The 13,530-nt window shown below is 40.6% G+C and overlaps 1 protein-coding gene and 1 non-coding gene across 2 annotated transcripts in view; both read left to right on the top strand.

Annotated features, from left to right (window-relative positions):
• The window catches only part of LOC134755052 (uncharacterized), a 113,070-nt gene that overhangs the window by 33,568 nt on the left and 65,972 nt on the right, over nt 1-13,530 (top strand). Inside the window, exons 7-9 of the mRNA XM_063691530.1 lie at nt 1,663-1,785; nt 10,781-10,840; nt 13,327-13,395. Of these exons, the coding sequence (XP_063547600.1) occupies nt 1,663-1,785; nt 10,781-10,840; nt 13,327-13,395 (252 nt within the window). The remainder of the gene's footprint in view (nt 1-1,662; nt 1,786-10,780; nt 10,841-13,326; nt 13,396-13,530) is intronic.
• Trnad-auc (transfer RNA aspartic acid (anticodon AUC)) lies at nt 11,614-11,686 on the top strand. Its single transcript has one exon. It is a non-coding gene; the product is annotated as a tRNA-Asp (tRNA).

The following is a 13,530-nucleotide window of genomic DNA, read 5'->3' as shown; positions in this document are numbered from 1 at the left end:
ATTTTCGACGCACGTTTTTTCCTTAGACTGTATCCATCTATTACGGATTTATTGATCTATCTTTGTCAGTATGTACATAAATATGACTGTAATTGTAATCTTGACCTGTAAAACAATGAATTTACCAATAAATAAATCAATCAATATCATCCAGATGCCACGTCACCGAAGTGTCAAAACTGAAATTGAACTTTATGCATATGCATGTAGGTCTATGTTGCTCTGTGGTCTATGACCGATTAATCGGTCTTTGGCGTTGACCCTACGGTGCGTATATATCGGTCATTGTCGTCCAAAAGGTTAAACATAACTATGCCCCTTCGTTTGACTTTTTTGGATGTTTTGATTATTATTAGATTCCATACTAGTTTTTAAATGCTCCTTTTTTTTATATTAGCCTATTTTGGTGTCCCACTGCTGGGCAAAGGCCTCCCCTCGTTTTCTCCACTCGACCCTGTCATCGCCATTTTACCACCATTTGGGGTAGAATGCGTCCAAGTCGTCCCGCCATCTCCTTTTTGGTCTGCCTGAACCCCGGCCTGCACCGTCTATGGTGCTCCGTGGGTCCCAATCAGTAACCATTTTGGCCCACCTTTCCGGGTGCATGCGACAGACATGTCCCGCCCAGTCCCACTTAAGCTTAGCGGTCTTGACGCCTACATCTGCAACTCTAGTTCTGGAGCGTTCCGTGTTTCTGATTCGATCAGTTCTACGAACACCTAATATACTACGCTCCATAGCTCGCTGGCAAACCTTGAGTTTCGATTTTAGGGCCTCAGTTAATGACCAAGTTTGTGCACCGTAGGTTAGGATGGGCTCCTAACTCTTATAATATGGATTACTTCCGGGATTCGAACATAGGTGTACTATCAATACTATCAACCTCATTGTGTATAATAAGTATCCTGTCCGGATTTTTAAGTCATATTTTTGCATATTTTTTTTCTGCTCTATACAGCACATCAGAGGTTTGAAGCCAGGATTGACCAACCACACACATATGAAAGGTTAAGGCGGTTCCCTGAGCCAGAAGGCGAAAAATCTCCTTATATGATCATATTTTTCGAAGAGACGTCGAAAAAATATATGTAGTTCTTGATTATAATATCTTTAATTTATAAGCTTGCGATCAGGGGTCGGAAACCGGTATTTGCTTCATACAAAAATACCGGTATTATTACGTTCTTTTTCGTTCTTTTGTTTATAATTTCATTTTTAATGGGACGTTTTAATAATGCAATATTGTTTCCTAAATACATGATTCAGTCCTACGTAATGAGCATAAAAAAATTCAAAATATTGGGCTATTTCGGGGTTTTTAAAAAATACCGGTTCCGAGCCCTGCTTGCGATACACGAATTATGACACTGCCCGATACAATTAATTCCCAAAGGACTTTTAATCCAACTTTACTCGGTTATTTATTATGTGACATTATAAAGAATAAGAAGAAAAAACAATCTTAACTTAGTAATTTTACCGCTTTCGGATTTCGATGTTAAGGTACCGTTTTTAAAATAAATAAAAATCGACATAATTCTATCAAAATTGACACTTGGCGCGCATGTTCTTTCCCGTTCTTTCTTGCTAAATGTGACAGTGACAGCGGCAAACCGATGGAACCTTTATGGATGCCTTTATGTATGTATGTTGTATTCGCAGCTCGTCAAATAAAGACAGGGCTGCCGAAGGACCCGCGCTGGTCCACTCTCCGCTCGGCGCGAGCGCCCTCCGATACCAGAGGCATAGTGCGGCGCCTCCGCAACAAAGTCCTACTAAGTACTGGTAAGTCAATTCCAGGGATGTTGCGAATATTCGCAACCGCATCCGCAACCGCGGAACTTCCGCATTATTTTCAACATCCGCATCCGCATAAAATCTATGCGGAGCTTAATGCGGATGTGGAACAGGTAGGTGCAGGAACGTCTTAGCGGCGGCGTAAGTGCTAGGTAATTTCGTCATTAGCCAATAGGGATCTCGTTTCGTTTTGATTCGTCGATCGAGCACTTTAGCCTATGACGGACAGCGACAAGAAGTGAAAAGTTTGATTTAAACTTTAGTATAGTAATGCGTTTGGGGGGCACCTATATTCTTGTTCAAGTACTAAGTTTCGTGTTTTTTTTTAAATAAAAATTTAATATTTGACGTTTTTTATGTGCCTAATCTCGACATCCGCATCCGCGGATGTGAGCCTTTAATAATCCGCATCTGAGTCCGCTTCCGCGGATGTCAAAAAATCGGCATCCGCAACATCCCTGGTCCATTCGTACCTACACATTTGTCGCGAATATCGCGAAACGGTCAATAGTTGCCAACGTCATGGAGTAGATGGCGCTCGTAGTCACGTTTAAGTTAAATAACCGCTTCTAGGTGGTGTGATTTTTTTGGGTGAAGATAAAGGCTGGCGTCCACTAGGCTCGCAGAATCAAATCGCAATAATTCGCCTTCTATACATTTACTTAGAAACTGCGTCTATTAACGAAGAGCCGCGGCGCGTCGAATCGAATTAACCGTTCATAGTAAATGTATAGATCGCGAATTATTGCGATTCGATTCGATTCGCCTCGGCGAGTCTAGTGGACGCCAGCCTTAAGAGGGTAGACGCCCGAATGACAGTAAGAAAAGGAGATTGTGTGAGGCCAGACAAACCAGAAGAATGACTTCATTTAGGTACCTATCCTCGCTCAGCGCAGCACTACCTTCGGTTTTTTTTAACAAACACATACAGTACCGGCCGATAATATATCACCTCCATGTTTTTACGGTATAACTTTTTTATATATTTGTGAGTGACTTCCACGTCACTGCTTTAGGTAGTCTAGTAGTATTCCGTTGTACGGGCGATGAGAAAAATTGATCTCATGTAATGGTTTTTTCATACAGGCTTTTTTTTTTTTTAAATTTATACCACGGTGGCAATCAAGCACACGGACCGCCTGATGGTAAGCAGTTACCGTAGCCTATGGACGCCTGCAACACCAGAGATATTACATGCGCGTTGCCGACCCTTTAAAAACCTTTATATTTAACCTTTATTTTTTAGTGTATTTGTCAACTTCATTTTTTTTGCTAGGGGTTTTTAGGGTTCCGTACCCAAAGGGTAAAAACGGGACCCTATTACTAAGACTCCGCTGTCCGTCTGTCCGTCTGTCACCAGGCTGTATCTCATGAACCGTGATAGCTAGACAGTTGAAATTTTCACAGATGATGTATTTCTGTTGCCGCTATAACAACAAATACTAAAAACAGAATAATATTAATATTTAAATGGGGCTCCCATACAACAAACGTGATTTTTTTGCTGCTTCGTGCGCGAGTCCGACTCGCACTTGGCCGGTTTTTTAGTAATATGCTGAGTCCTTTATTTTTTAATGTATTTGTCAACTTCATTTTTTTGCTAGAGGTTTTTTAGTAATATGCTGAGTATCCTATTGTAATTGACAGTATTTCATTGCAATATTCATCATATATTTGTATAAAATGACTAGTAAAATATGCCATGTACAAACTAACCTATATTCTTTACTCTATACATGCTCATACAAAAACACTCAAAGGTGATATATTATTGGCCGGTACTGTACCTCGCTACGCATCGTCGTACTACCGCACAGCATGAAACGGTAACACATAATATGTGGTATTTCCTATAAAAAGGGACCTTATCGTCGATGGCGCTTACGCCATTATAAACGAAATAAATACAATGCCGCGCGACGCTGTGCGGCGTAAGCGCCATCGACAATAAGGTCCCTTTTAACAAGTTTGGGAACAAATCAAATTATTTTATTAAATATTTTGATTTGTGTTTTTTCCAGCCTCCGCCATCGGGCCTTCACCACTGGAGGGCTTCGTCACTTTTTCTTTAATATATGACATCTATTACAGTTTTTAAGGTCCCTTTTCATAGAAAATGTCCCATATAGGATAGTGACAGATTGCGTTTGTATTTAAAAGCACTAGCGCGAAAACAGCACCACGAACGCTTTTTGATTGCACGATAGTGCGTGCTTGTTTACTTAGCCCGGAATAAACAAACAGGGGGTCTTATTGAAATGCCCGCGACCGTGAGCGAACTAAATTGATTCACGGCTACAGTGGCATTTTCAATAGCGGACACGAAAGGAAAACTTTTATGAGCACAAAACATGGTAATGATAGAGATTCCGAAACAGATTACAGGGGGTCTTATTGAAATGCCCGCGACCGTGAGCGAACTAAATTGATTCACGGCTACAGTGGCATTTTCAATAGCGGACACGAAAGGAAAACTTTTATGAGCACAAAAAATGGTAATGATAGAGATTCCGAAACAGATTACAGGGGGTCTTATTGAAATGCCCGCGACCGTGAGCGAACTAAATTGATTCACGGCTACAGTGGCATTTTCAATAGCGGACACGAAAGGAAAACTTTTATGAGCACAAAACATGGTAATGATAGAGATTCCGAAACAGATTACAGGGGGTCTTATTGAAATGCCCGCGACCGCGAGCGAACTAAATTGATTCACGGCTACAGTGGCATTTTCAATAGCGGACACGGAAGGAAAACTTTTATGAGCACAAAGCATGGTAATGATAGAGATTCCGAAACAGATTACAGATTATAAACACAGCATATGTGACGTTTTCAACCAAAAGGTACCACATTGTCGCTTGTCAATAAGGTAGATTTCTAATTGAATCTATGGAAATAGCGCCTTACTGACAAGTGACAATAAGTACCCTTTTGGTTGAAAATGGCACATATGTGTGCAGTACAAATTATTTGTGAATGAAAACAAACAAAACTTCTACACAATCGGTTGATAAATGCAAACTGTAGAGAACATCCGGACATACTCGTATGAAAGCATTTTTACTCAAGCTAAAACGGAGACCTTCGTTAACGCTCGGTTATAAAGATAATCCAGATAAATTAATTGCAATAATTATAACAACGAAATTTAAACTTGAAAAGAATCGTCATGCTTTTATAGGAGGGAAAAAATTGATTGTAGAAGATATGTAAACATATTAAAGTTTTTATATATTTAATATTAAAGAAATATAAATTTTTGTAACAAGCCCTCGATAATTTTTTGTCGAGCTTACTTCTATTACCTCTATTTTTATTATTTTAATCCATGATCCTATTAATTGATTTTATTTTTACCTATGTCTGACGTACCTAATTTTGCAATGCTAATTTTAATTTTGAATTTTAGAATTGTCCAAATTAAAATGTTATTAAGTAATACTAACTCATTTTAGTTGTAGTATCTTAGTTTTTTAGTATTTAGTATTAATATTTTTACATACATATAATCATACATATAATCACGCCTATTTCCCGGAGGGGTAGGCAGAGACCACGGATTTCCACTTGCTGCGATCCTGACATACCTCTTTCGCTTCCTTCACTTTCATAACATTCCTCATACACGCTCGCCGGTTTAGGGTGCTCTTGACCTGGCCTTTCTTCAGGATTTCCCCGATCTGATCAGAGAAAGTCCGCCGAGGTCTGCCCCTTCCAACTCCCGTTTCTACCTCTCCCTTATACACTCTCTTTGTTAGCCTTCTTTCACTCATTCTTTCCACGTGTCCAAACCATCTCAACATACCTTTCTCAATTTTTGTCACTACATCTTCGTTCAGTCCACACTTTTCCCTTATCACACTGTTCCTAATTCTATCTTGTAATCTCACACCACACACACTTCTCAACGCTCTCATTTCCACTGCATTCACTTGGCTCTGATGCCTCTTCTGCCATACCCAACTTTCGCTACCATACATAAGTGTAGGCACCAGCACCCCTCTATGCACAGCCAACCGTGCCTTTTGCGACACCTTCTGGCTGCTCATAAAAGCATTAAGTGCCCCATTCACGCGATTTCCAGTTATAATATTATTAATATTAATAGTATTAATATTTTTAGTTTTAATTTTTAGTTAAGAACTTACTAACAATGCTATGGACCTATGAGTTGTCTGAAAATAAACGAATTTTATTTTATTTTATTATTTATTTATTATTATTTAACCTCGTAAGACCCACCATAGAAAGTTTTATAATTTTTAATTTGAACCTTGTGCTATAAGTAAATTGGAACGAATTTCGTTTGTTTTACAACGCAATGAAACAAAATAAACGCTACTTTATTTGTTCCATGAAAGGTTCAAATTAGATTGCAATGAATATGTACATGTTGTAATTCTTGTTCTTTATAAAAAAATAGTTTTTTTTTTTTTTTTAATGTACTCACGAGGTTAAAATACACAAAGTTTGCTAAGTTATATGAATAAATGGGGTAATGCACTAAAAGATGCCTATGCGTAAATTGTGTGTCAATATTAAATAACATTCCGTAGGGCGCTTGCTTCCGTCAGCGTGCCGGCCATACTTGAGCCGAACGTTATCGCACGCGACGACGGCAAGCGGCCCGACGGGATGACTGTCACCATAGAGTAACTTATACTAGAGCGGTACTGTCATAGTAAATTTTGTAACCCCAGTAAATTCACTGCCATCTGTCGACACACTTTAAAACTAAAAATAAATATTTATAAAAATACGATAAAATGTATTTAAATATAGATAAATGATTTTTTTTATATGCATTAATTATTTTTATGATTTTGACCCATGTTCTTTCACTAATATGCGTTAAAATTGTTAAATAACAAACGAAACCGTCAACGCCATCTATACGACAGTAAGCCAAAGCTAGTAGCGCCCCCCTCTGAACGAGAATCAAATTTTCTTGATTTTCGAGGCACGTTTTTTCCTTAGACTGTATACATCTATTACGGAGTTATATCTATCTTTGCTGTCACTCATTCCATGGAGGCTGGGGAGGACGCTTGTGTGGGACGCCACCTGCGTTGACACGCTCGCGCCGTCCTACCTACAGGCGACCTCCGTCAAGGCGGGTGCTGCGGCCACAACGGCAGAACTAAACATACATACATACATACATATAATCACGCCTATTTCCCGGAGGGGTAGGCAGAGACCACGGATTTCCACTTGCTACGATCCTGACATACCTCTTTCGCTTCCTTCACTTTCATAACATTCCTCATACACGCTCGCTGGTTTAGGGTGCTCTTGACCTGGCCTTTCTTCAGGATTTCCCCGATCTGATCAGAGAAAGTCCGCCGAGGTCTGCCCCTTCCAACTCCCGTTTCTACCTCTCCCTTATACACTCTCTTTGTTAGCCTTCTTTCACTCATTCTTTCCACGTGTCCAAACCATCTCAACATACCTTTCTCAATTTTTGTCACTACATCTTCGCTCAGGCCACACTTTTCCCTTATCACACTGTTCCTAATTCTATCTTGTAATCTCACACCACACACACTTCTCAACGCTCTCATTTCCACTGCATTCACTTGGCTCTGATGCCTCTTCTGCCATACCCAACTTTCGCTACCATACATAAGTGTAGGCACCAGCACCCCTCTATGCACAGCCAACCGTGCCTTTTGCGACACCTTCTGGCTGCTCATAAAAGCGTTAAGTGCCCCATTCACGCGATTTCCAGCACTCACTCTCCTTTCAATATCTTTATCATGCTTACCGTTCCTAGTGAATAATGTTCCCAGATACACAAACTCTTTCACTTGTTCTACTCTTTCTTGACCAATCAAAATTTCACAGTTTGTCATATATTCCTCCTTTTCAAATACCATAACTTTCGTCTTACTTACATTTATTTTCATTCCTTTCCTTTCAAAAGATCCATGCATTCTAGTTACCATCTCCTGCAACTCTTCACCCGATGACGCTAGCAATACCAGGTCATCAGCGTAAAGAAGACATTTGACGGGTAACCCACTCATTCTCAGCCCACATTCATCATTTCTCAAATCATGCAAACTACTGTCCATGAACAGATTAAACAGCCACGGTGACGCTACACACCCCTGCCTAACACCCTTTTCGATGCTAAACCACTCAGTGTACGACCCGTTTACCCTCACACAAGCACTGGAATCCTCATAGAGCGATTTCAGTGCCTGAATGAGACGGCCGCTCAATCCATGCACCGACAGTACCGACCAAAGTTCATTCCTTACCACTCTGTCATAAGCCTTTTCCAAATCCACGAAAGCGCAATAGACCTTCTGACCTTTGGCCAAATACTTTTCGGCTATGCATCGCAAGGAAAAGACTTGATCCGTACATCCCATACCCTTTCGGAATCCCGCTTGTGCATCCCATACTTTCTCATCGGTTTCTTTCACTACTCTTTCAATCAATATCTTTGCATACAATTTGCCGACGACGCTGAGTAAGCTAATGCCTCTGTAGTTTTTGCAATCCAGTTGTGATCCCTTTCCTTTGTAAAGAGGTACAATGATGGCCTTGCACCAGTCCCTGGGCACTTGACCGGTTCTGAAGCACATATTGAAAAGGCGGTACAACTGACTTGCTACAATGCCTTGTCCAGCTTTCAGCATCTCGACAGAAACTCTATCATACCCTGCAGCCTTCCCTGATTTCATTCCTTTCAACGCTTTCACAATTTCATCCATGCTAATACTATCTTCGTTCTCCGACACGTTTTCAATGCTTTCATTCAACTCCGAAATTGACGTGCTTGCCTCCTCTTTATCAAACAAACTTTCAAAATACTCTTTCCATCTTTCTAAGATGCATTCTTCCTCATTCACTAATCTTCCATTCTTGTCTTTTATTGACTTTAGCTCAGAATTCTGGGTGTTACCCCTGGCTAAACGAACGGACTTCCAGAAAAACTTTATATTTGTTTGGAAATCTTGAGAGAGCCTTTCTTCCATTTTATCTTTCTGTTCGTCTTTCTTTCTGTCTACTAACTCCTTTACTAACACTTTCATTCTTCTATAATCCTTTTTCGCTTCACTGACTTCGTCAAATGAAGCCGTGTGATTTCTTTGGTTAGCTCTTGTGGCTAACCAATCCAACCACAACTTTTTCTTCTTACACACTGCTTCTTGCACTTCTTTATCCCACCAAACATTCTTCTCCTTTTTTCCTTTGTGCCTCTTCCTTACTCCACATACTTCACTTGCCACACTTACTACTTTATTTTTAAAACTATTCCACAATTGTTCAGTCTCACTAATCTCATTCATACCATTGAATTCGGTTTTTAATCTGCTCCTATACTCATCATTTACTCCTTCTTCTTGCAAATTTTCCACTTTTATTCTTTTTAACTCGACAGTAACTGTACGGGGTCGTTGTCTCCATCCTTTAAACAAGCCACTTAATCGGCACATTACCAGGAAGTGGTCAGAATGGATACCCGACCCTCGATACACCCTGGAGTCGATAACATTCTTCCTAATTCTTTCATCCACTATCACAAAGTCAATCATACTTTTCCTAACATTCTCCGCCTCTCGAGTGTATAAGTGTATCCTTTTGTGGTCAAACATCGTGTTTGTTACACAAAGGTTCCACTCTTGGCAAATTTCTAACACGCTTCTCCCATTATCATTCACTCTCACGTCTCCGTACATTCCAAGAACCTTTTCAAATCCGTCCCTTTTTATTCCTACCCAGCCATTGAAGTCACCTAACAAAACTAATCTTTCATTACTCTTACATACTTTCAAAACCTCTCTTAGTTCATCCCAAAATATCTGCCTTTCATCCCGAACGCGCTGTGAGATACTCGCACCCCGGTCTACTGGAGCGTAAACTCCTACCAAAAATATACGCATCATTCCCACTTTCAGTCTAATCCACATCAGTCTGGAATTCACACATTCAAATTCTCTCACACACTCAGCCATTCTTGCGGAAAGTACAACACCTACTCCCTGACAGGCGCGATCCGAACTAGGTACCCCAGACCAATACGCCGTGTAGGTTCCATGCAAGGTGGTATCGCATCCTTTCCGTTTCGTCTCATTAACACACAAAATATCAATTTTTCTCTCATCCATCATCTGCAAAACCTCATTTAATTTCTCTTCCATTCCTCCTCCAACATTCAGCGTAGCAAAGCGGCTCTCCGTGAGCCGCTTGTCGCCCCCGCGAGAAACGAGACGTGACGGGTGGCGTACCACGTCGCCGCCATTCGGATGATTATTATAATTTTGAATCTCCATTGCGTTCCCACGAGTAAAAGGGATTTAAATGTCCACAACAGCAGAGCCCTGTACTGAAGCAAGGCGGTTCACCACTGTGTCCTGTGACCGCCAACACAGACACCCTCCGTTCAACGCCAGTACTACCCTCTGGCTATGCATCCCTCGGCACGGGTCGGCTAACACCTTGGATTTGGGGGTTTTATATTGGAGTTTTCCTTCTCCTAGACGGGTAGCAGCACAAAATGCTAACGAGGCCCATCTCCCCGGGTTCTATTTTGGAGTTTTCCTTCTCCTAGACGGGTTGCAGCACAAAGCTAACGAGGCCCATCCCCCCGGGTTATATTTTGGAGTTTTCCTTCTCCTAGACGGGTTGCAGCACAATGCTAAGGCCAAATGCTAACTAAACTAAACAAGCGGCGCAAATATGCTGTCCTCGGCGAGGGCTACATATTTGCGCCGTTCGGAGTCGAAACTCTGGGACCGTGGGGGCCCAGTTCCAAATCATTGTAGTCAAGGATATTGTAGACGCCTCTGGTGACCAGAGGGCTGGCAGCTACTTCGGCCAGAGATTAAGTCTGGCCGTCCAAAGAGGTAACGCTGCCAGTCTTCTGAGCACATGATAGCGACCTGGGGAGCATTTTTTATTTATAAGTTTATTTTAAGTTTAGTTTAGTTTTAGAGATTAGTTAGTTTAATAATATTTGACCTAGTTTCAGGTAAAAAGCCACCGAAACCTGCAGCCAGGAAAGCGACCTCGGAAACTACCACAGGTACTCATTTGTTTACTATTACACTGCAAAAAAAAATTTGCTCGAAAGTACCCATTTGTTTCGAAATCGTAGTCTGTTTTTTTATTCCGTAAACTAAAATGACATTTCATGTGTTGCTAGTTTTTTACGTCTTATAAATAGTGATGTGCTACAATCGGTACTAACCGAAAATAAACTATTGGGAGATACTTATATTTGTGGATGAAGACGAGAGAAAACGCACTGAATACATCCGATCACTATAAACCAAATTTTTAAAAGTGGAAAAATTACTGCCTTGGGTGAGACTTGAACTCACTTGTTCTTGTTTCTGCTTGTTAAAAATTAATTTAGAATGGGTAGCACATCGTAACTGGTGAATTTCCAATATGACTTGGAACTCCGGTGGCCGTTTATGAAGTGTAACACTCTTACGGTAGATGTCGCTAGGGTCCCCTAGACCCATATAGTGGGAAGATTTGCTGACTATGGATGAGGTCTTGGTGGCTCAGTTGGCAGAGCGCTGGAGTATCGATCCAGAGGCCGTGAGTTCAAGTCTCGCCCAAGGCAGTAATTTTTCCACTTTTAAAATTTATTCTAAGCTTAATAGCATCGATCGCAGACGTTTCTGCTTGTTAAAAATTAATTTAGAATGGGTAGCACATCGTAACTGGTGAATTTCCAATATGACTTGGAACTCCGGTGGCCGTTTATGAAGTGTAACACTCTTACGGTAGATGTCGCTAGGGTCCCCTAGACCCATATAGTGGGAAGATTTGCTGACCATGGATGAGGTCTTGGTGGCTCAGTTGGCAGAGCGCTGGAGTATCGATCCAGAGGCCGTGAGTTCAAGTCTCACCCAAGGCAGTAATTTTTCCACTTAAAATTTATTCTAAGCTTAATAGCATCGATCGCAGATGTTTCTGCTTGTTAAGGCCGTTCCATCGGTTTGCCGCTGTCTTTGTCATATTTCGCAAGAAAGAACGGGAAAGAACATACTCGCCAAGTGTCAATTTTGATAAAATTTTGTCGGTTTTTATTTATTTTAAAAACGTTACCTTACAATATCGTAATTCTTAAGCTATGAAATTACTATTTATGTTAAAATTGTTTTTTCTTATTTTTTTGTTTATAGTATCACATAATAAATAACCGAGTAAAGTAGGATTAAAAGTCCGAGTTAGAGGTTACTTTGGGAATTAATTGTATCGAGCGAAGTGTCATAATTCGTGTATCGGAAGCTATGTTGTTAAAGATAATATAGTCAAGAACTACATATATTTTTTCCACGTCTACGAATATCAACGCCTCTTAGAAAAACATGATCATATAAGGAGATTTTTCGCCTCAGGGAACCGCCTTAAAAATTAATTTAAGTTAACCAAAAATACCAAAATGGCGTTGCGTCAGGTCGGCGATACGTCAATGTAATTTTTTTAAATGTTTGAGTAGGTTAGTAGTGAGTAGATTTTATTTATTGTTTATTTTTAAACTAAAATTAATTTACTATTTATCGGTTATTCACAAACCGAAATCAAATATCAGCACTGTTTGAGTTTTGAATGATTCACGGTTAGTTTCACTGGACTTATATAGACCGGGATATAGACCGTGATTACCTTACACTTATGACGTACGATAACGGACTTATGAAGAAGCGCTGGTGGCCTAGCGGCAAGAGCGTGCGACTTTCAATCCGGAGGTCGCGGGTTCAAATCCCGGCTCGTACCAATGAGTTTTTCGGAACTTATGTACGAAATATCATTTGATATTTACCAGCCGCTTTTCGGTGAAGGAAAACATCGTAAGGAAACCGGACTAATCCCAACAAGGCCTAGTTACCCCTCTGGGTTGGAAGGTCAGATGGCAGTCGCTTTCGTAAAAACTAGTGCCTACGTCAATTCTTAGGATTAGTTGTCAAGCGGACCCCAGGCTCCCATGAGCCGTGGCAAAATGCCGGGATAACGCGAGGAAGATGATGATAGACCGTGATTACCTTTTGTATTATTTATGAGCTCCCGACGCAGGTAATCACAATCTGGCGAGTCCCACACACCGTGCGTAAGTGCATTTCCACTCCGACAAAAAAAAAAAAAAAAGGTAATCACAATCTATATCCCGGTCAATATAAGTCTAGTCAGCGCTGTTTGTTTTAAGCTGGTCACATTATTTCTACGTTTGATATTTATGTTTGTCATTTTAGGGCCTGTTTCACAATGTCCAAGTAAAGTCCTGAATAAGCTACTTGCCACTTATCTGACGAATAAAGTCATCGTTGGCGTTTCACGATCTCCAAATAAGCTTTATCTGCTGGATAAAGTGCTTTTTTTTGTAGGAAATTTTATCTGCCAGTTAATTTATTTGTTAATTAGCTATCCAATACTTTACTTGGACATTGTGAAACCCTTAGTCTACGGAATAAAGAAACGGGCTATAGTAGATAACTTAAATTTTTAAAGTTTTGACCGGTAGTGTGTTATATTGTATTTGTTTTGTTTATTCGTTAGATGACACGCTTCTATCGCCGCCGGGCCCGTCCGGTTTCAGAGTGCCACGACCGCCGCCCTCTGAAAGCAGTGAGTATATTTACCATGTATATAATAAGGGCGAGATAAGCTGGCTCTGCCATAACCTATAATCAATTTGCTTGAATTATGAAAGCGGTGTGCTGACGTGCCCGAAATGCGCTCGAATATTTAGCAGAAAGATAA

This window comes from Cydia strobilella, chromosome Z, assembly GCF_947568885.1.
Source record: "Cydia strobilella chromosome Z, ilCydStro3.1, whole genome shotgun sequence".
NCBI classification, from domain to species: domain Eukaryota; kingdom Metazoa; phylum Arthropoda; class Insecta; order Lepidoptera; family Tortricidae; genus Cydia; species Cydia strobilella.
This window is presented reverse-complemented; position numbering and strand designations above follow the sequence as displayed.